The following is a 23,472-nucleotide window of genomic DNA, read 5'->3' on the forward strand; positions in this document are numbered from 1 at the left end:
CGTGTTTGCTCCAAAATCTGACTAAATATATTTGAAGCACTCGTATGAGAGAAAACCAAAGTGCAGCTGTTGATACTGAGTGTTTTGTAGAAGGGATGGTCAGATTTTAGGCAGCTGTGTGTGCATGTCAACAGGAAAAATCAAGTGTAAATGACAAGCTGAGAGTCAAACCCTCTAAATGAGCTCCAAGAACAGCTCAGAGAAGAGAGACAAACGGACAAGGACCATGTAAAAGTTTGGTTCAGCTTCATTCAAATATACATCTTAACTTCCACACACGCTCACATACATACAGTCTTCCAAATATGCCAGAAACCAACAACAACAAAAAAGTCCCACACAGTTTAAAAAAATAGCGAAAAGTTCTTTGTAACAACTGTTAACATGTTTCCAAACCCTGACGTACAACATTCACTCCCAAACATAAGGTTGTAAGCATCAAGCTACAGTGAGTGCTTTTATAAAAACGCATGATCACAGTAGTTCAAATAAAATGGCTCCTTTTTTGAATAAATAAACAGTGACAAAATGACCTTCAGTACAAACAACTGGCGCAGGACTTCCACATCTTTTGATTCATCATTAAAAAAAAAAGAAAAAGCTCCAGAAAGTCAACTACAGCAGCTGTTTTTGCTCCCGGCTCCGACATAAATAAAAAGGGGATCTACAAACACTTGTGGGTGAAAAAACACTCCTGAACCCACCAACATACGCGCACACACACCGCTCGTTGCCTCACCTGCTGCACCACAGTAATGACTGGAAAGATCAGCCAACGAGAAACCTCCTTGTAAAAACCACAGAAAAAGAACCTTAAAAGATGTCACTGCTTAAAAACTCTTCTTGAAGAGTAAAATCCAGACTGCCCTCTCTTTTTTTTTTTTAGCTAAAAAATCCTACATACAGCTATTGTTACTTGGATGCATGACCACTACCTCCCTGAAAGTGTCTTGCATCAGGATATTTTCCCAGTGCTCTCTGACTCAAATTTTCTAATTCAGTAGACTGTGAAGAGTTTAAAGATTTCTAATGTACTGCAGTGAGGTGATAGTTTGATTCTGTGGAGGAGTTTGGCAGTCAAAGATGAAAAAAGGGGGACAGTCGTTGAAATATTTTAGCAAGAAGGAGAAGTGGTGCAACCGAGAGGCAGAGCAGGACAGCAAAAATATGAAAGAGAGCACTCAAAGTTCTGTTTTTTTCTCTCCTAGGGTGAAGGAGGAGGTGGAGGTACCAGTAGGAAAGACAGATGAGGAAAAAAATAAGGAACAGTTCTCCCAGAATTCATTGTGGCTGGTTGTGGGAGGACAGTACAACGGGTTTACAGAGAAAGAGAGACAAAGGGTGGTCACCAAAGAGAAGAGGAGGAGGAAAGGCGAGCAGCAATTTTGATCGGAGACTTGTTTAGTCTCTCATTATCTACTTTACAGAAGTTTTTTGTGGTCCTCCAAGAGAGCAGCTTCAGAACTTCTTAGGACCCCAGGCGGACGCTTGCTTCGGGGCCACACCTGTCCCGAACGTGGGGAAATCCTCCGCACTGCTCATATCAGGAGCCTGGAACAGATACAAAAATTTGATGCACTGCACTTCAAAAAAATGATAATATATCTTCAAAAATAGCATGAAATAGTCATAGTATAGACTGTCATCCAAAATGACAAAAAAACATCACTGTACGTCTTCAGATAAAGCATAAAAAAACTCATAGTACAGTATGTCATTCAAATTTGTACAGTTAAGTCGTACTATAGTATCTCGTCCAAAATAACACGAAAAAATCATACTTTAGTATGTCGTCCAAAAGGACAGAATACATCATATCATAGTATGTCATCCAAAGTAGGTGAAAAGTATTGTGTCGTCCAAAATATATAAAAAGTCATAGTATGGTGCGTTCTACAAAATACCATAGAAAGTAAATGTATAGTATGTCATCGACAATAGCATAAATAAGTCATAGTATAATATGTTGTCCAAAAAAGCATGAAAATGTCATAGTTTATCAAAGCAGGAAAAAAGTATCACCATGCAAATATGAATACAGCTGAACTACCAGCAAGCTCCTGCCAAATGTAGGTTAACTACTATTTTAATGAATTCCATGTAGTTCCCAAATACTGTGTGCAAAATATGAAGTGTATCTCTGAGCTGCAGTCCCTTCACGACAATCTACATTTTAAATTCCTCTCACACATTTGCATCTTTGCATCTCAACTGATTAAGATTTAGTAAGAGATAAATAAAGGATCATTTCATTTTCCTTGGATCATTATCCATAATACCACACGATACCCTAATACTACATTCATAAGTGAGTAAGGTAATATTACACTCACAACTGAGTGTGTAAAAACTAACCTTGCTCCCTGCTGCGTTCCAGGGAGCGTCCCGCACCACAAAGCCCTTCGCCGGCCCCCCGCTGCTATCATCGACTCCTGCCCCTCCTCCTCCTCCATAGCGCGATGGAGGCTTCATGTAAGCTGCCAAAGTCTCCGTCTCCGTCACGCTGAGCATCTGAGAGAGGTGGGGAAAGGATAGAGGGAGGAGAAGATAATTGCTTTACAAGCTGCCTTGGTGCTTTTGCACCTTTTGGCACTGGTGTCAGGAGTGAAAAACATTTAATTCTATATTGTGTGCCACTACTTCACTCTCACATATTCCTCCTCTAGGTTGAGCAGGTGGTCAATGGCATTGTCAACAGTTTCGGGAAGGCCCGTCACCGTCACTTTGTCGGGCTCGTCGGAGCCTGGCTGAGGGAACCGGATATCCACCTGAACAGGAGGAACAGGAAGGGGACAGGTTTGAGCGGAAAACAACAACGGACCAAAACCAAACAACAAACAATCATAACATGACAGAATCAGAACTTTTCTACTCTGTATTCAGTCAAAAAAATCTGACCATAAATCGGTGCATAAAATTCCTAAACCAAGGTCTAACCTTGAACTCTTCCATCAGCTTGCGGATGGCTTTGCCACGGGCTCCGATGATGCGAGCGTGGGTCCTCGGGTCCAGATGAACGTCCTGGCTCACCATCTCCTGCAACTCAGCAACCAGCTGCTGGATGGCTTGACGTGCCTCCTCCACGTTACGCTCGTACCCCGAGATTACGATCAGATCCTGGGAGCGTGAAGCCGTGGATGGGGAAAAAACATATGTGATTGGTTGGGATGAGAGAGACATTTAAATGGAAAAAAAAGACGTGAATTGAAGACTGAGACGTTTGTATAAAGAGAAGACCAATACGATTAAAATGCATTTAAATTAGAAAAATACAAACAAAATACATATTTTGAGTAAAGTAGCAGGACTTGAAATACCATGTGCATATTCACTGTAGTATTTTTAAAATTTGAGTTGTGCACATAAATCTCAGCTCTCTTAACTTGGTACAGATAACATTTTCCTGCAGGACTGCCCACTCTCACGCATTGATCCCAAGACTCACACAAATACAACTTTTTTGGAAAATAAAATTTAAAGCTGACTGTACGACGACTGTAAGCTCAGTGACAGACGAGCCAGAGCAGCACAGCAGCGGCAGCGTGTTAAACCCAGTCAAACCTGCCTCAGCTTTTCATGAGATTAAGTCAAGTTTTTTAAAGACTTTCATGAGCGTGTATTTGTACTTTCACAGCACCAGCCAAAAAAGGATGAAAAAAGGCTCGTACTTCAGCAATGTTTTATTACACATCATTTCGATAAAAGGTCTGTTATGTGGGATTTCGGGGGACATGTTGAGAGAATGTTGTTGCGTCCTCGTCTGTGGAGATGTTCATGTTGCACCGCCATGTTTTTACAGAGGCCCAGGATGGACAAACCAAACACTGGCTCTAGACAGGGCCATTTGCGTTTTAGTGTTTTTCGTGTCTGTAGCCCCTCCCCTTAACAAGACTAAAAAAAAAAAAAAAAACAATTTTTTTAACATAAACATACTTCATTCAGTGTTTTTATCTGGTTAGTTTGTGTTGGAAAGAACGAGACCTATGCGGACAATTCGGCTCCCGGCAAAAACCTCCTGAACACTGAAGGATTTCTAACCGGCGATGTTTCAGCTGGTTGAAATCTTCATCACTTTATGCCACTAAATGCCTCTAGATCTTACACACAGGGCCTTAAAACAAGTCACGAATATGTGACATCAGCAAAGAAGTCCTCATGTGATTACAAAAAAAGTTTCTATTTCAGGTTTGCTGAGAAGCACAATAGATTCCGGGTAGTTTCACTGCACATTACTGGTGAGCTCAAATGATATTTTAACACATTTTAAATGTCCTTCTTTTTAGAGATTTTTTTCTGGGGTTAGCTGGTGCACAATCCTGTTCAGGGTGAGCCTGAATTTTTTTTTTACGGAACAGTTAATTTAAAAAATAAAAGGGAAAGTCAGCTCAAAATACGTTAAAACACATTAACGATGTCCTCATATTGGATATGTGATATAAAAGAAAATGTCACAGTGCTCTGGATTTCCTAAGAAGAACATATACGCCAAAATGGTGCAGTAAAAAAAATGATGCATGTAATTTTAGAAAGGACAAATGCATGGACAGACAACCCGGAAACATTACGTCTCTGGGCACGGCTGTCGCAAAGGCATGAAAACTGTATCTAAGCAATGTCTATCAACATAACATCAAAAAAACAAACACACACCTGCTGCTCGTCTCCTTTGTCGGGGAACTGGATGCTCACATCGTGGTCTTTCCTTATCTGAGAGATGACTGCTCCTTTGCGGCCGATGATCTTCGGATGAAACTTTGGATCTACGGACATGGTTACCTTGAAACTGCGCAGGGCCTAAAGAGGGACGCCGGGCAACAGAGACCTCAACCACTCAAATATCTTTACAATGTGATGATAATAAGGAAACTTATGTTGGAGACTTGCTAAAAACAGGAAATATCGTTTAATGTGCGTGTACCCTGTCCTCCTGCTCGGCCTGCAGCTCTTTGACCCTCTCGAGCAGACCCTGTTTGGCTCGCTCCACGTTGGTTACCAGGCCCGTCACCTTGATCACATCCATCTGCTTCTCTGGCTGCGGCACCCAGATGTTCACCTGCGCGTGCAAGCCCACACAGACAACATGCAAGGAATCCGTTAAAGATGACATTTTTAAGGAAACCACCTTAACACTCCAACCTGTACATCAAATATTTACTCTTCGCTCATTGCACCACTGACGCAGACCTTTTGACCTGCAGTATGAAAGGTCTCACGGCCAAGAGATGGCACCAGAGCGTATTAGTTCACCTCATATTCTTCCATCATCTTCCTGATTCCACTCCCCTTTTGGCCGATGATGTAGCGATGCAGCTCGTAAGACACTTCGACGTCCTCCGTTATGGGCACCAACGCCTGAACGACACAGTGACAGGATTATTACTGAGGAGATGGACAAGAACAGACAGCATCATGTCTAGAATCAAAATAAAATGGTGCCTACCAGCAGGGCGGCTTTAGCTAGTTCACACTTCTCTGCACGCCCAGCGATGGTGATAATGTCACACTTGCGGGGGATGAACTCCACCTCTGGACTGACATCCCCGTTTTCCTGTGGTGGACCATCTGGAGCTGTAAAATCCCCACAGATGACAGATTAAAAACTAGTTTATGGCTTCCCTGTCTCCTGTGTAAATATATAACTCAATTTCATTTAGAGAAACATTTTTTTTCACATTAAGGATTGAAACATCATGTGTCAGGCTGTGAGATTAACATGCTTAACTGGATGGTAGGACTGTTTATAATTCATGGTGATCTTACAGTTTCCTTTATTAATATGTCCATAATGTGACAGCACATATTGTAATTTTCTTATTTTCCTGCTCTCTTTGAGGTGGTAACATATTAACATTTATTTATTTATTTTTTTTTTTAAATGTCACTGTTTGTGTCTAAATCACTCATGATTGTGACATATGAACCTTCTAGGACACTCAGGAAACCTGGGGCTGATCTTCTGACCATCACGAGAGTTAGAAACAAACATGCTGAAGCAGCGCTTTGTTATAATGCAGCACAAACGTAAAATAGCAGCCTAGATGATGTTAAACAAGCCCCAACTCTGACCACTTTTAGGTTAAAGCTAAAAACATTGCTTTCTTACACTGCCTACTCCACCTGGTAATGACTGCAAACCTATTCTTAAACTTGATTTTTAATAATCTTTTTATATTTGTCCCTCTGGTTTGCACTTTCGCTATTTTTAATGATTTCTATTTAAATAAATCTTTTAGAAATTAAATTTACCTTTTATATCTCATCTCTTTGCTCCTTTGTTGCAAATCTGTATCTGTTATTATATTTTATTGCTCTGTAAGGCACTTTAAATTGCCCTGTTGTATGAAATGTGCTGTACAAATAAAGCTGCTTTGCCTTACATAACAGCAGCATTAGCATTATTTCTGACCTGCAGCGCTGTCGTCTCTCTCAGGGAACTTGATTTGGACCTCGTACTCCCTGGTGATCTGCTGAATGCGACACCCTTTAGGCCCCATGATGGCTCTGTGGTAGCGCTGAGGGATGGCCACCTCCACACTCACCTGGGACTCCTGTTGGAGAGAGGGGAGAAAGAGAGGAGACAGCTGGGTAACAACGGCACCAGCAGCAAACATCTTGAGTTTACGAGGATTACTTCCATCACTTTTGGGTTTAAAATCACTGAGCACAACAAGACATATCGACTGCTCTCAGATTTTGCCTCCTGTTTCTGTTTAATATTTAAAATGCAGTTACTATTGGCAGAATTTCAATAATTAGATTGAACTACTTTGACTGAGGTTTGATCTGAACACCCAAACTGATCTGTACCGGTATCTCTTGTCAGATGTCTGTAAAATTGATCAAAACTAAAATCTAAACTAAAAATAAAAAGCTTTAGAATGGCTTGACTTTCACTCTGCATTAAGGCTGAATGACATTGGAAAATAATGTAATTTTTTTTAAACCAATACAGCTATCATGGTTTAATATGCTATTTTTTAAAGTTCCTTATCTTCCTCTATCTCCCTCCTTACATGTATTTTTGTTATTGAAAAATAAATATGACTCACTGATCTCCTGTCAGTAACAGTACTGCATTAAGATATGACAACTTCACTCTGGTTTTGAGGAGCTGCAGCATTCATTCATGGACAAATTGAAACCTATACTATACACTTAATACTAGTTTTACTGCTCTGACTGCACCCACCGTCACTGTCTGTCACTTGAACACATTACACTGAGCTGTTCCCCAAAGGAGCTATGGTACTCTCATAGAAATTTAATACATAAACATGTGAAATGCATTTAAAACCATTTTCTTCATCTAAATTCCACTTTTCCTCACATACGGATATAAATCTGATTTATTGTTAAGTCCAACTCTGTATTGTTTTTTAATATCCCCAATGACTCTTACCAGGTCCTCGATGATCTCCTGGATGCGTTTCTTGGCGGCCTCCACGCAGTCCTTGGCTCCCTTCAGAGTGACCCTCTGACTGTTGGCTCCCGTACGAGGGAAGCTCACCGCTACTCCGCCGTACTCCTCTGCCAGCTCCCGCAGCACCTGGCCTCTCCGACACACAAAGTGTCGGTGGTGGCGAACATCTACTACCATGCTGTCCTCCACCACGTCGTCCTGAAATAGAGACAACAGGAACACAGAAAGTAGAGGGTGACACTGAAGATTTAGAGAGGCTCTTTTAATACACCAGCATGATTATCTTTTCAAATATCTCCACTTTTTTGTATGTAGTTTCAGTCAGTTTTTGATGATTACATTCAAAATTTACCAGTGAAGTCTGTTTTTTTCTTTATTAATGTGCAAATAATTATATAGAAATAAAAATGCATAAAGATGGAAAAGTAAACCATAAAATTAAGGGACGGTTAAAAAAATAAATAAAATTACAAAAAAATCAAGGCAGATAAAAAAGGGATTTAATGATTAAGATAAGATGAAAAAGTATTTTCAAAATCAGATAAATGAAGTCTCCTAATTACCAGGTTTTTGACCAGGCTCTCCAGCTCCTTCTGGGCCTGACGGACAGCTTCCTCCTTCCCTACGATGGTGATCAGTTCCTGCTCGGTGTCATCCGGCGACGGGAAGATGATGCGAGCCCCTGTCTTGTCCCGAACTCTGCGAATATTGGCCCCGCCACGGCCGATCAGGAACTTATGATACTCTGGTTTGGCCTGAAGCTCAGCTGTGAAGTTGTTGACTTGCTGAAAAGGGCAAGAAAAACAGCAAAGGGCTGTAAGGATTCTCCCTCTCTTCTCCTCACTTCTCTGTCATCTTCACTCTTTGTATCCATCCCTTTGCATCTCTCTGTCCCCACCCACCTTCTCCTCGGCCAGCTGCAGCAGCTGCTTTTTGGCCTTCTCCACCTCACCAGCGGGGCCTCTGATGGTGACCTTGTCTGAGCCGGAGCCCTCAGAGGGGAAATGGATGTGGACGCCGCCGCAGTCCTCCATGATGGAGCGCACGAGGCAGCCCTTGGAGCCGATCAGAGAGTTGTGCAGCTTGGCAGGGATGGCAACCTCTGTCTCCTTAATGTTAGCCTGAAGGGGTGAAGAGAGAAATACGAGTTCAGTTTCAGTTCAGTGTTTCTATTTAGACATCACACATTAAGGCCTGCAAAGTTTTCCTGTAAGTTTCTCTTGTCAAAACATATTCTAAATCATACACCCATCTCATATTAACTTAATACTATTATCTCTATGAAATGTAAAAAAGTATAAATACAAAGCTGATTTATTTTAGCATTTTACTGACAAGTGTCTCAAAATTGTCAATCACATTATTTTTCCCAAAGTAATTAGACATTTTTTTTAAATTACTTGCTGGAACCATGACGGAAAGTGAACAGAAAATAAGAAAAAAAAATTCTACCCGGACATCCCGTAAGCTGCATAAAACGACAAAAACAGTTTGCCGTCTCTCACCAGTTCTCTCTGGATGGCGAGAATTCGATCTCGAGCTGCCTCACAGTTGCTCTTCTTGCCCGTGATGATGATCATCTCGGAGTTACTGTTTTCTGTCGGCAGGTCGATCTTAGTGTTGGTCTCTTCACGGATCTGGTGGCAATGACAACATTTATTATTGTGCACCTTTAACATTATGTCCCATTTGTTCTGGCAGTTTAGATATAGATTTCAGTCAAAATTTACCATTCAAAATATTGTTTCATTTTATTTAATGGCCAATAAACACTATAAATCTTAAACTGAAATGAGGTGATCATTTTCACGTTTTCAAAGTCTCACCTTTTTGATGTTGGCGCCGCCTTTTCCAATTATGTTTTTGTGAAACTGCTTAAAGATGGGAACGGAGAGCGAGAAGCTGTTCTCAATCTGGAAAAAAGAGAAAGCTGCTGTGAAGTCAAGTGTAAAGCGATGGAGACAGATAAAGAGACAAAGGTAGATCATGGTGGGTCATACCAGGTCGGCAATGATTTTCTGGAGGAACTTTGCACATTTCTCCACCTCATTCTTCGGCCCTCTCAGCTGGACAATGTCACTCTTCTGCGACGGGTCGGGGAAATTAATAATGACCTGGAAGCAGATGAGATGATGCTTTTCAAATTAAATTAGAACTGGATCAAAACTGATTATTTCAAAATGATGATGGGCGAGATAAAGTGCAGGCAGGGTGAGAGAAGACGTTCACCTCGGGGAACTTGTCTCGGACTTCTTTGATCTTTTCTCCCTTTTGGCCGATGATTGTGCGATGGAACTTCTGCTCCACTATCAGGTCTTTGGTGCGTTCATTTTCCTTGAAATTGGGAGGAAAAAAGTGTGAGTGGGCCACTTTGGAGTCTGTGTATGGGCCTTTTTATTGGTTTACGGCAGCCAGCAGAATAAATGAAAGAACCAACCTAAACTTTGACCCCATTCTCACCATTCTCTGGACCATCTCAATGAGCTCTCTGCGTGCCAGCTGGACTCCTTTAGGGTCTCCCTCAATCCGGACGAGGCCACTTCGTTCAGAATCCTGGGGGATTCTTACCGACACTTTGTACTGCTCCTTGATCCGATTGACTGTTGTTAGGGGATAGTTGGTGTGACAGAACGGAGAGGATAAGGTGGTTAGTTTTTTAAAGACATTTTTCAGAGGATGTAGGCCTGTCTGTCATGAAGTACACCAGCTGTGCTCAGCTTAAGCTTATGCTGAAAAGGGTCAAACTGTTTACAGTAACTTGACAAATCCCACCTGCATCATAATCCATTTCTCCACTTTCTACTCTGAAAACTGGTTTCTACCGGAGTCCATTGAGAATGACAAGAATTAAGGCTGAAACTGAGACTGTACTACTGCATTTGCACAATCAGCGTTTTCTGTATAAGCTACAAATCAGTGGAGGGGCTGCCTGACGACGTGAGGAGCTGCAGCTCTATCAGCACTTTTGAAACTGACCTAAAAGTCTGCTAAAAGCTGCTCAGCTCTGTAGTTACTGACCTTGAATCCTATTCTATTGCCTTCATGACACTGCTTTCATTTGACAAGCATACATCTGTAATGTGCTATCGTGTGAAGCCTTGTGTCGCATCTCTTCTGTGTTCTTTTTTGTATAACTTTGCTGTATGTTCTTACTCTGTATTATTTGTTTTTGTGCTGTCTCTTTGTTTTGACCTGTTAAGAGATTACAGATGAGAATTGGCTCAAAGCTGTAATCTGGTACACACAAAAGTAATCACTCTTAATCATCATTTCTGCCTCTCTAGCTGTGTGTGTGGTGTCTGGATACTGCCCTCTGCTTGTATTTCCTTATTTTGAAACAATCAAAATTTAACATTTAATTTCTCCGATTCACTGCTTTGTTCTTGTTTGTGCTGCTTTTTCTCTTCATTCACTCTCTAGTTCTCTTGACCACAACTGTGCTCCAAGTAACGTTGAGCCAAGGAGCGGCCAAGTTTGACTGTTGTATTTACAAATAATAACAAATCTTGCATAGTAAGCTTCTAATATAAATGCATACATTATAAATGTTTTACAGCTACCCTTCAAGCCCTTACAAATTTATTACTATAAATTTAAAATGTTTTTTAGAGGTTTTATGGCATGCCAGATTGCCTGTCAGAACCCACATTAACATAGCCGACTCTACTACCAGAATGTGTCACAATACAACAGACATACTATATATATATATATATATATATACATCATGGTGTAAACCAGAATTTGATCTCTTAACTGGCTGTCTCCACTTTATCATTGAACAAACAAACAGGTAAATTACACATGTGATTATGCTGACTGGAACAGTGCTTAAAAAGTGTCTAAAATAACTGAGTCAGTGGCTTTAAAAAAGGCAAATAAAATGGCTGGTCAGACTGACATTTGAACTCTAAACCCCAGCGGTGTTGATGTCCCAGTTTTCCTTTCTGTTGAGATCAGCAGAACAGATGTGTACTCACTGTTAGCTCCGTTCTTTCCGATGAGGTGTCTGTGGAAACGCTGGTCTATGATGACTTCAGTGTAGTCCATCCTCACCAGCTGAACACACAGGGAAGATTTGTCACTTTCTGAACCCTAAACCTATTTCCTCCCTTATTGAGCATCTCTCAGCGTTTTTTTTTAATTGTCTTTATATTGAGAGAGACGACCAAAAATCCAAGAGTGAGTGAGTGAGTGAGTGAGTGAGTGACTGAGTGTGTGAGCGTGTGTGAATGTGTGAGCATGTGTGAGTGTGTGAGTGAGGACTCACCAGGTCCTTAATGATCTCTTGTATCTGGGCCTGAGCCTGTTCTACCTCCTCTGTTGGCCCCTCCAGACTGATGCGCTCCTCACCGTCTGTAAACTCTATGTGAACCTACAGAAACACAAACACACACACACAGATCAAGATAAACCTGTCTAGCTGTAATAGCTTTTGCCCCACCTTAAATTGATCCCCCTAGCATCTCAGTAAATAAAACATCTCAGTCCAAGTATCCTCTGCCATGCTTGTTGTTAATTCTAAAATATCCCTCCTCCTCCACCTCCTCTGACATACACTATTTAGAGTTCTCCCTCTCCACCTCTCCCCTTACCCGTGGTAGCTGCTGCGTGATCCGCCCGATGTTTTGTCCTTTCTTGCCGATGATGAAGCGATGCAGCCAGGCCGGAGCGGTCACCTCCACCACCATCACACTCTTTGCCTGCACAGGAACAAAGGGCTAACAAGTTAAAATCCAATTTATATATACCACCTCACTGAAAAGTCACAAATTAGTAATCACATTTAAATAGTAACAGTAACCTAAAACCTAAAAAAAAAAAAATAATTAAAAATTGTCTGGAAATTGGGCGGCACGGTGGCTTTGTGGTTAGCACTGTTGCCTCACAGCAAGAGGGTCCCTGGTTCAAATCCCGGTTGGAACGGGGTTCGGTCTGGGCGGGCGCCCTTCTGTGTGGAGTTTGCATGTTCTCCCCGTGTCTGCGTGGGTTCTCTCTGGGGTCTCCAGCTTCCTCCCACAGTCCAAAGACATGCAGCTCAGGTTTATTGGTGACTCTAAATTGCCCTTAGGTGTGACTGTGAGTGTTTATGGTTGTTCGTCTATATGTGTCGGCCCTGCAATAGTCTGGCGAACTGTCCAGGGTGTACCCCGCCTTCCGCCCGATGACAGCTGGGATTGGCTCCAGCCCCCCCCATGACCCTTACGAGGACAAGCGGTTACAGAAAATGAGTGACTGACTGACTGTCTGGAAATTAAAGCTGCATTAAGATTTTCCAATTTAAAGGGGGGCTTAATTATTTAATTAATTATTTTTTTCTTTGTGGTTTTGACTTCCATTGGTCTGTGTGGCACATTATGACTCGGTATTTGGGCCATAAGTAGCAACCTATGTGAAACTGAAGTGCCCCTCAAGGATAAATAAAGTTTGAATCTGAATCTGTTAACATGTTCTAGCAGAAACCAAAAATACAAGTACAAACCTAAAAATGAGCATAAGTGCTCTTTAACATTGGATCAAATGGTGACATGTAATGTGAGAGGGGTCTCTCATAATGGCGAACCCACAGATAAATATCATGCACTCTCAGCCTTCCGTCTCCTCCTCACCTTTGCGTACACCTGTGTGAGCGCCGGTCCCAGCTTGTCAGGCTCCCCCCTGAGGATGATGGTCTCTGAGCCAGAGTCCAGAGGAGGCATCTCCACAGACACCCCCGTGGTCTCCAGGATCTCCTGCAGGGTGTTGCCCTTTGGACCTATGATGTACTTGTGCTGAGACTTCTTCACCTCCACGGAGATGGTGGTGGTCTTCCTCTTCTGCAGGGTGGACAGGGAGAAGATTAGAAGTGATGAGTGAGCGGCATGGAGAAGAGGACGGCGGTGAAAGGAAGGACAGCAGGAGGAAGGGGGGTAATTGAGGAGCACAGTGAGGGATAGATGGGAAAACAACAAGAGACAGCGAGAGGAACGACAGACAGGAAACAAGGACAGAGTGGATGGAAGTTGGCACAAACAGGTGGAGAAGGAGGACTGAGCGACAATTAGAAAAGAGGAAATAAGCAGGAAAGAAGTGAGCTTAGAGGAGAGTGATGGAAAGCAAGAAGGCAACAGAAAAAAATGTATTTGTTTTTGCCTCTCATGCATATGTACTAAATGACATTAGCATTCTCATCCTGTTGTTCTCTGGTGAAATCCAATTTTCTCTCCACACCATCTCCGGCCTGCCTATCACCAGCCTCATCTGGTGCACACATACAAAACACTCGCTTCCTCTCCACGTTTCATCCATCCATCTTTTTTAGTTTCTTGTATGTGGTAGATAAAAACTACTCATTCCAAAAACGCAACTGCGCCAAACATTATTATTGCAGATGAGGTTTTTGATCCAGGTGGCAGAGTGAACAGCTAAAGTGAGACTGTGGTGAAGAAACAGAGCCACAAAGTTCATATCTGCAATCGTGTGTGTCTGCCACAGAGCCCAAAACTAAACCACGATCATTCTGGGTAAGTCTGGCACAGACTAAAGTCTGGCACAACTAACTGAACAATCCACAAAATGTCTGAATGATCCAAGAACACAATCAGGTAGGAATGTAAACACACAAATGAGTCTCAAGTGCTTAACCCACTTTCACTGCCAGTGATCCAATATTCATGTTTTGTTTTGTTCCGTGTTCTGCTTTTGTGTTTAAACTACAATGCCGCAGTGAGAGAAATAAAATATATTCAGCATGTTTTGAAACAAGCATGATCAAACTGAATTAAACAGCAGCAATAAGTAGAAAATACAAAATAACAAACAGCAAATAGACAAATGTGCACAATGGGCCCAGAACAATCATAGTTTTAAAAATTAAAGGCCATTAACTAAGGTGTATCAATGTTCAAGGGCCCCATAGCAAAAGAGATTCTTTCAGTTTTATAATCTGATGTGACTTTTGGGAAAGAATTTATTCAGTGTTTGCCCAGTGTAACACACAAGTGTTTTAAATGTTCCTTATTTTTATAATGAAAATAGTTTGGAGGATTTTGTCTGTGGCACTTGCACTTGTTTGTTCAAAATAAATAGAGAGAATTGTATGTTTATGCATTTGTTTTATTTCCGCTGTACTGAGCTCGCACCACACCGTGACAAGTAAATCAGGGTATGAACCGAACCGTGACTTGTGTTTACTGTTACACCCCTAGTAGAAATAGAAATTGACTGCAAACAAGGGAAAAGAGAGGTGTAAGCCATGAAACAAAGGTCCCGGGCTGAACGCTGTAGTCACATGATACACATCTTTATCATTTGTCCTCCAGGACACTCGAATAGAAAGCAGTTAGATTACAGACTGCTTTGCACATATGGAGATATTATTAAGCTGTTAATGAGCCATTAATGGCTTTGAAAAGAGTTAAAATATTATAAATCAATTTGAAACACACTCAGAAGCCAGCATGAGTTAGTTACTTAGTTAGTTAGATCAGGGTTATACTATGAGCTCTATTGTTGCTGGACATCGTTTCATTTGAACGACCTTACCTTGTCGTCGTAGATGGCTCGGATGCGGCTGAGCGCCAAGGCGACAGCCTCCTTCTCCCCGGTGATGACAATCTCGTCCTTAGGCAGACTCGGCGGTGGGATGCTGATGCGAGCGCCCGTCTCCTGGCTCAGCTCCTGCACCAGCCGGTTGTGGGCGCCGGCGATGAAAGGGTGGAAAGCCTTCTCCAGGGACAGACGCTCCACTGCACGCTTGTCCTGGTAAGCATGACGGGGAGTCGGCAAACAGAAGAGCCAATCAAACAATGGAGCATGTAAATAGAGACTGCCATAAGGTATAGTATCAAAAATAAATCCAGCAACGACAATTTAAATCTTAAGCTTTTAATAGCCAAGTCACAGCCAATTAAAATACATAATGAGTGACTCATGAGCATAAATATATTCATTACTCCATTGTAAGTCTTCTGTTTTCATGTCTACATCTTTAAGTCATACGGTTTTACATTGGTGCTGTGGAAAGATATTGGTAAATTTATAATTTACAACATTAATAGATTTAACTACTTAGTATTGAAATATTATATTTGGATGCTATGATTACTGTATTAAAGATTTTCATGCATTTTCCTTATTAATCAAATTTGTCTCCTTGCCAAATTTCATTCACAAATGTAAAATTACAAAAAAAAATGGAAATGGACCAATACCTGTCAATAACGTTAATGATTTCTTACTCACAAAATGATAAAGCCATCAAAACGATAACCCTCAAGTGAATCTTTTTTGCAAGTCTATTTCGTTTTATTTTACCTTTAATTTTTGTTGCCTTTGTTTTGCTTTTATTGGCTATTGTTTTTAGTTTTGTACTTTAAATGCTTGATTTGTGCGTGTATTACAATGTTCATGATGTGTTTCTGCTTATATTTCTTAATAAAGATCATTAAAGAAACGTTCCAGTGCTGCCATTGTATGGAGGGAGAAGAGTAGTTCATTACAACAGTTTAAAAAAAATGTCTATACCTTTAAAGATCACATCACAGATTGAAGCCCACAGCTCACCTGTTCAGCAGAGATCAGGAGTATTTCATGTCGAGCTTTCTCAATGCCCTCCTTGGTACCAGTGATGCGGATGTTGGCGCTGGGGTCGTCAGGACGTGGAATAGCGATCTTGGTGGCGGTCTTCAGCTCCAGCTCTTGCAGCTTCTCGCCGTTCTTACCGATGACAAAACGATGGTGCTCCTTGGGGATGGCGACTGTAGCTGAGGCCTGTGGAAGTGGGAGATAGAGAGTTAGATTTGCCCTGTTACACACGGCAGTAAATCATTGGATCAGGGCTCATTATCGTGCCTGAAATGATTTCATTAGCATTATATAAATCCCTTTTAGGAGTTAAGGTTCAGACACATCCATAAAAATCCACAATTGTAGACGTAGCAGCTTCAGTTTCCACATTTATGATATTAGACGTGAGAGTATCAGTTTTCTAGTTTCTCACATTCACAGTGTAACAAGGACAGCAGCTGGATAAAAATTAACAATATAAATGAAATATCTGAGTTTTCGGTTGGTAAACAAAGGCAAAAGCTTTCGACCTTGCCAAGAGGACGGAGTGTTTTTCTGCACTACTGTATCAATAACTGCAGCTCAGCTAAACAGGTGGACCTCAGTGCACCAATTGAAGTGGAAATCAGCATGTTTACTGCTGAAGCCCAGAAAGGCCACCCACGGGAGCTGACGGTCATTTTTCAGCTCAACTTTTTGTCCTAAACCAGCCTGCCTGCATAGATAGGATTCTTCGAGCTGCAGCTAGAACCAGCTATACTACACAATCCTGCGAGGACGTAAAAAGAGCAAATACCTATAAAAGTAACAGATTGTCACATTAAAACCTCTCTGATCCCTTCAGTTTAGGAGGTGGTGTGGCTCTTTGTTCTTCCTTAAAGAAACATCTGTTACTTGCTGGTGTTTTTCCAATGGTATTCACTATCGAGACAAAAAACCCTTTTTCATATTTCACTCACTTCAAAAAAGATTTGGTGAGGTTCCAAAATACAGGAATGCGTAATCCCTAAAAATACAAATTGTTCGACAACAGCACCCAGTGTGCTTGCACCGAGACACTGTCATACAATATAACAAGAAACAGAGGAAAGAGACAAGATATGGAGACAAGATACCAAAATAAAGAGGTATCAAGAGGCATTTTTAAATTGGCAAAATGACAGTAATTTCACTCACGGTGATGATCTCACAACTATCTACAATTTTGTAACACAGCTCACAATGAAATTGCAACGTAATGCAAAAGCAACATTTTCCTGCGTCCTTATGTGAATTTTATTTGCTGTTGAAACTCTGTGTTGTTGCTATTCTCAGCCACGTAGTTCTTGTTAAAGAGATCATTGATCTTAATGGGACAAACTTAGTCGAATAAAGGCTGAATTTTACCTGAGTCTGCAGGCGAGCTACGATTTCCTTGCGAGCCTTCATGACAGAGTCCAGTTTGCCAGTGACCATGATGGACAGACCCTGGTCTTTGGCCAGGGACAGCTCAATGTGGGCCCCCGTCCGCTGCATGATGTCCAAGCACACTTTGGCCTCCTCGCCTTCCCCAAACTGGCTGTTGTCCTTGTAGCGACGCTCCTCCAGGGGCACATGGAACACCTGCACACAGAGTGAGTTTTTTGCTTCATTTCTCATAAGTGGTGCAACTTATCAACCACGAGTGTAGCTTGAGGCAAAATTTAGTTACAATCGGAAAAATATGTAAAGAGCAGATGCATGATCTTTTGTATGTAGCAGTGGCTGTCTGACCTGGGTGATGACAGAGGCTTTGATGGGTCTGATCTTGCTCCCCCATGCTGAAGCCGGCTCCCCGGCCTTTTCCCCTGGTGCCCCTTTCTCCGGCAGCGGAGGAAAGGCCTCCAGGTAGGTGGGGATGTAGGCCTCATCCTCTGGGACACAGCCTGGCCCGCAGAGATGAACATAAATAAGGTACAGATCGAGGCAGAAAACAGAATACATGTAACGCTGGAGAGAAGATGATCATTAAAATGAAGGAGAGATAATATGGAGGCTAAATAATAAGTGTGTTAAGTATAAAAGTATACATTTATTGAGCGACTCCAGACTGTGCTGTAACCAGCTGCCAGGCTTTTAACCAGAACCAAGAGACATAATTACATCACTCCAGTCAAAACCCCTTTACACTGGCTCCCAGTATGTTTTAGAATAGATTTTAAGATTTTACTGATTACTTTTAAGGCTCTTTATAGCTTATCTCCGAGCTATTTTTGAGATCCTCAAGATCTTCTGACTGTTACAGAGGCCCAGTTAAAAACTATTATTCAGCCCCCATCCTGAGGAGATAGCATGACATGGCTCCTTAGGTCTTTTTGTTTCATATGATACTAGTATCATTACTCTAGCCTTAAAACTCTGTTACAGCTAACAGTTAAAGATAAAAATAATAAATACAAATTTTACAAAATAATGTGTAATGTACGGACCTTAACATTCAATTAACGTGATGATGCTGACAGTCCTAGTTTTTGCATACCAAAGTGTTTTTGTTTTTTTAATATTTTATTTAGCTTCCATCACAAAAAAGTAACATATACAAACAAAAACAAAAAGCCAGACTGGACACAGATACAAAAAAGTGTTTTAACCACTTTCTTTTACAAACTGTTGTTTGTATGACTTGTTTGTTTTATTTTGTCGCCCTGTAAAGCACTTTGTACTCTATTTTGAAAAGCTCTTTAAAAATAAATATTATTATTATTATTACTTTTAATACTGAGGGAAGACATACTGTAATTTAAAATATATTTACCTGATCTGGGCTAATAAATGGCTGACTAATTTGTGCTACTGAGGTGAAAGTCTTCTCACAAAAGTAAAATCAGGTATGTGGATGGCATGTGGACTCTACCTGAAATCTCCTGGTCCTTGAGGCCACTGCGATGCTCCGCAAAGCTCTCCGGGGTCAACACTGCCACTGAGCTCATGGTTCAAGACTTATTCCGCTATTCCACTAAGGCAGAGAGGAGGGGAAGGATGAAGAGCAAGGAAATAAAAATTAATCAAATCCTTTCATCTCTGAGTAGGAAGTAGCTGTAACTGCATGAAATTTCATATTTATTAAGAAGTAACTGGACAATTCAACAGCAAAAAGCCACCAGAGACACAAAAGCCTGTCTCAAACTGTGTCTCTCGCATTGTTCTTCTCCGCTCCCTCTCTAGCGTTGCGTTTTACAAAGCCCAAAAGATTGAGCTTGCCTCTGTGGCATTGCTACAATGCACCGATGCTGCACGTTACACCTGAGATGCTCCAATTAACACTTTACAAGCCTCAGACAAACACACAGTGCCACAAAGCCTTGGGGACAGGGTTATCACAAGTCATACTCCAGGAGCTGTCTTGGTCTAAAAACAACCGCTGCGGAGAGCGGGTGTTCCTTGTGATTCAGAATCACAGGATCTTGTCAACAGCGGGTCTTCCCTGAGCATTTTGTAAATCCAAACACTACAAACCATTTCACTGCTCCCCTGACTGTACATGTTAGACCATCTTTATGAACACAGAGACAGTTATGTGATTCAGGGAGGATTGAATTTTTATGGCTACCAACTGCTGGTGCAGCAATAAAATAAAATAATCAAAATGTTAAAAACCACACACTTAGGAGAACCTCATAAACACTGTTCTCTAATTAACAGTTGATGGAGGAACCCAAATTCTGCCTCTTCTATCTCTTAACTGTATTTCTAGTATGTGCCTTTAAGACAAAATCATGAACCAAAATTACGATTGAGCTCTACAGATTATTTTTTTGCTTTAATAGCTTTGACGACCAGGATGTTTTTCTCACTCACAAACAGGCAAGCAAATCCATCCCCTCGCTGTGTGATGCTTCTGGCTAAACACAACAGTGACTTTGTGTTATTATCTAATATCTGTGACATGCTCCAGTAGGATTGTTTCTACTAAAAATATGTGCTCTCTGTGTGCATTCAAATCATATCTGCCACATGAAACCTTGCCTTACCACCTCTAAAAAAAGACAACAAATATAAATAACCACACCAGAAAAGAAGACGATGCAACTGAAGGAGTAAAAAGCAAGTCTTGTGTGGGAAATGTAGAACAATACAGCAACACTGAGTCAAAGAACAGATCAGACATAGCTAAACTGTTTTGTACAAAGTAAAGTCAGGCTTACCTGCAAAAGGTCAATTGCCAGAGAGTCCGTCCAGTTAGCGGCTACCGTAGGCGCTTCAGTGTGAGTGTGTGTTTCAGCTCCTGGGTATGCAGGAGGGAGAAAGAAAGACTGAAGTGAAGACTGTAAATCAAAAAGCTATACAGCACGGAGGCTGGGTTAATACTGTGAACACCCACACTGCACTGCACCTTACACTGTCTGGATCTGAGTCTCTCTCCTCCCTTCTCTTCCCCTCCCCTCGCCACAACTCTCTGCCCATAGTTACTCCTTTGTAGTTTTATAAATCTAACAGCCAAGGAAATTCATAAACAAACTTAACCTGTGCTGTAGGGGAAAGAAAGGACTGGAGCACACTTATGAATTACAGCCAATTTGCAGAAAAAAACATGATGCCCCTCTATTTCTCTCACTAGCTTTTAAGTTCGGTCCCTTGTGCCTTATTTTGGGTAAATAACTTAACCAAGTAGCAGCCAGCTGGACAGACATTAGAAACTCATTCTGTGCGACCAAAGACTGTTCAACTTTGTTTTAAATTCTAGTGGAGTTCTCAAAGTTTCCAAAAACACAGAAAATGCAAGGCTTACATTTCAGAAAATGATGCATTAAATGACAAACTAACGGAGACAAAGCTATGAATGTCATACCATTTTTGCCAGTAGATGATCCTTAATCCTACAAAATTTTTGCCTTGGAAATTTAAGGAAGGTGGTGAAATGCACCTAAGAACATTTACAGAAGTTAAGTACTAAACATATATGTCAATTTTAAGCTACTTGTGCGTGTAGAAGTTAAAATAGCACAGGAAAATGAATGTCCATCCCGGTGTTTAGGGGTTAACAACAAATATGGGAGGAACAATTACATTTACTGAAGTTTAGCACTGAAATTGTATTTCAACTTTAAGAAATGTACGTATTTGTATGTCACTGCATTTAAGAAGCAAATATTTCACATCTACAGCTATTTGACAGCAATGTTTTTTTTTTTTGTTTTAGGAAGAAATACGTTTGTGCAAAAATAAAAATAAAATCTACAATGAACTCATGAAATCTAAAGAATCTTTATTTTTCCATTTTTTTGCTCCAGATTCAGACAACTTTATTATTAATCCAGCCAGGGGAAATTTGTTTTAACAGCTTGCTGTGCACACATACAGATGTTTAGAAAAAGAAATAGATTATAAATAAATAAAAATAAAATGTGCCAAGGGTTCAGTGGAATAGAGAAATACATAAATAGAATAGAGTTCTGTTTAATAATCGATAAAATAAATAAATTAAGTAAAATAATAATACTTCATTTACCTACTCTCAAATTTGTAGTCACTGATGCTTCCATTTTTTAACTGCAACTTATTTTTATTATTATTATTATTATTATTATTATTATCTTATTATTACTACTTATTATTATTCCAATCTTGTAATAGCACTTCGTGTTTTGTTTTTTGTACCTAAAGCACTTACTTTTTAAATAATAAGTGCAATAAAAGGGTTATTACTAGAAGACTACTCAACAGCTAAGAGTCGCTGGATTAGATCCATCTAACCCAAATGCTACGGTAAAACGCTAAATACAATACACATTTAATGCTGCAACATCATTTAGTGTTATTATGATATAGAAGTACTTAAACTTAATGCACAATTTTCTGTTTATGCTTACGCGACAAGTACGAATGTGAACGCAGGACCTTTAATAGCAACGTTAGTATGTTTACGTTGTTACTTACATACTACTACTTTTTCTTTTAGTTATTGATCACAACACTTCCTCAAAAACTACTGCCGCACGCCTCTCATCGTGGTTCAGCAGTACCTGCTACCACTTTGCTTTATTGCTAACAATTAAATTGATATGCAAGAGAGCGAAAAAACTACACAGAAAATAAAAGAAACAAAAAACAACTGGTTGCCTAAAACACAGTTTAACGTCAACTCAGAAGCGCCTGTGACTATTAATACCACTGTTAATAACTTACTACGGATAAATAACAAAATATAGACGATGAAATTAATCCAACCATGCATCGTGTTAGCTAACACACACGCTAAACGGTCCTCTCTGTAACCGACGTCTGTATTGCTAGCTTAAGACGCGCTGCATGGCTGGTCCCGTTAGCTTAAAGGCAGTGTTAACCTCTGCAAACGTAGGCGAACAAACAGTAAGTTAGCCGGGTTCGCTAAGCTAACCGCTGTGCTCCGACCTCAGCCGGGGGGATGATTAGGCGCAAGGACTTTCTGATAATCGGCTAAAAAACAAGCCAGGCGGACAGATAACCAGCTCCAGCTCTCCAGCTCCGGGGGCGCTAACCTTGCTAACCCCGGCTGCCTCGCGCTATAGTCGAACCGGCTTTCTCGTTACTATCCGTGGACTCTGACTCCATCTTCGATGTTCACATTTAGTTTAAAAGCGAGGGTGAAATTATTACAAAATTTCCTACCTTTCAGAGAGAAAATATAGCAGAGGGTGTGTGTCTGACAGGTGATGGTGTAAACACAGATGTGATTGGTCTAGGAGCATTTCCTCTGCCCGCGGAGTGATACCAGCGTGCACTGCGACTTACCGAGTATAAAGGAAATGCCGCAGTATCTTTGCGCAACAGGAGCATCCAAGTTAAATAGATCCGCGGGATTTCTGGCTCGCGCTACTCGATTTGCCGTTATATTCGGATGTAAAAGAGTTAAATGTGATGTGTGGGATTATAGTCGATAAATGAAGCGATGATTTTTAGTTATAAGCCCTCGCAACGTCTCACGTCCACCAAACTGACCGGGTCTACTTACCATTCATAATGGCCTGTGTGCTCCACAGGAGTCAGAGCATCCTAGTTTCTCTGAAGTTATATGCAGCCTAAATATCATGGAAGATCAGTTTCAATAATAAAAATAATAAAAAAAAATAATACAAATAAAATAAATAATAATAAATTGCATTTTAAGAAATTATATGACATAGCAATACTGGAGTTGCTAATCATAAAAGGAAAAAAGCAGGAGGTTTAAATATAAATATAATAATAATAAATATTATTATTAATAATAATAAACATAATCTTTACTGGTACATGTAAGTTCATATGAAAAAAATGGTTGAAACTTTCATTACATAAGAAAAAAAAATACTTATAACTAATAAATTCAAGTCAAGGGATTTAGAAAAAAAATGGGACTTTTAAGCATTTTTTTCAGATTCTAAGTAAAAATTATGAGATAAGACGTAAAAATATCTAGTTGCAAAATCAAAATCCTTAGATTGTAAGTCAAATGTTTTTAGTTACTAGGTAAAGGTTATACAGTAAATTATGTTTTTAACATGCAACTTCAACATAGTAAGATAGCA

General features: G+C 40.6%; 1 protein-coding gene across 1 annotated transcript; it reads right to left on the bottom strand.

Moving 5' to 3' along the window:
- Positions 1 to 229: 229 nt before the first annotated feature.
- hdlbpb (high density lipoprotein binding protein b) lies at positions 230 to 22,659 on the bottom strand. Its single transcript, XM_042512435.1, has 28 exons — positions 22,574 to 22,659; positions 20,131 to 20,210; positions 18,840 to 18,941; positions 17,720 to 17,871; positions 17,354 to 17,569; positions 15,965 to 16,171; positions 14,945 to 15,160; positions 13,030 to 13,236; positions 12,016 to 12,123; positions 11,691 to 11,795; positions 11,401 to 11,479; positions 9,881 to 10,020; positions 9,650 to 9,754; positions 9,421 to 9,534; positions 9,247 to 9,333; positions 8,926 to 9,057; positions 8,323 to 8,541; positions 7,984 to 8,205; positions 7,400 to 7,618; positions 6,407 to 6,548; positions 5,441 to 5,568; positions 5,248 to 5,352; positions 4,919 to 5,053; positions 4,651 to 4,794; positions 2,938 to 3,117; positions 2,652 to 2,768; positions 2,356 to 2,511; positions 230 to 1,551 (listed from the first exon to the last, which is right to left on the bottom strand). The coding sequence occupies exons 3-28, from the start codon at positions 18,913 to 18,915 to the stop codon at positions 1,459 to 1,461; spliced, it is 3,804 nt and encodes a 1,267-aa protein (XP_042368369.1). The 5' UTR covers positions 18,916 to 18,941; positions 20,131 to 20,210; positions 22,574 to 22,659; the 3' UTR covers positions 230 to 1,458.
- Positions 22,660 to 23,472: the final 813 nt, after the last annotated feature.

The sequence above is a fragment of the Plectropomus leopardus genome, chromosome 23 (assembly GCF_008729295.1).
Source record: "Plectropomus leopardus isolate mb chromosome 23, YSFRI_Pleo_2.0, whole genome shotgun sequence".
Taxonomy (NCBI): Eukaryota; Metazoa; Chordata; class Actinopteri; order Perciformes; family Serranidae; genus Plectropomus; species Plectropomus leopardus.

Coding starts and splice junctions, on each gene's coding strand:
- hdlbpb (XM_042512435.1), bottom strand. CDS start 18,915: ATGAGCTCAGTGGCAGTGTTGACCCCGGAGAGCTTTGCGGAGCATCGC. Junction 11,796..12,015: donor TCACGCAGCAGCTACCACGG/GTAAGGGGAGAG, acceptor GTGTTTCTGTAG/GTTCACATAGAGTTTACAGA. Junction 9,755..9,880: donor TTGAGATGGTCCAGAGAATG/GTGAGAATGGGG, acceptor CCCAATTTCAAG/GAAAATGAACGCACCAAAGA.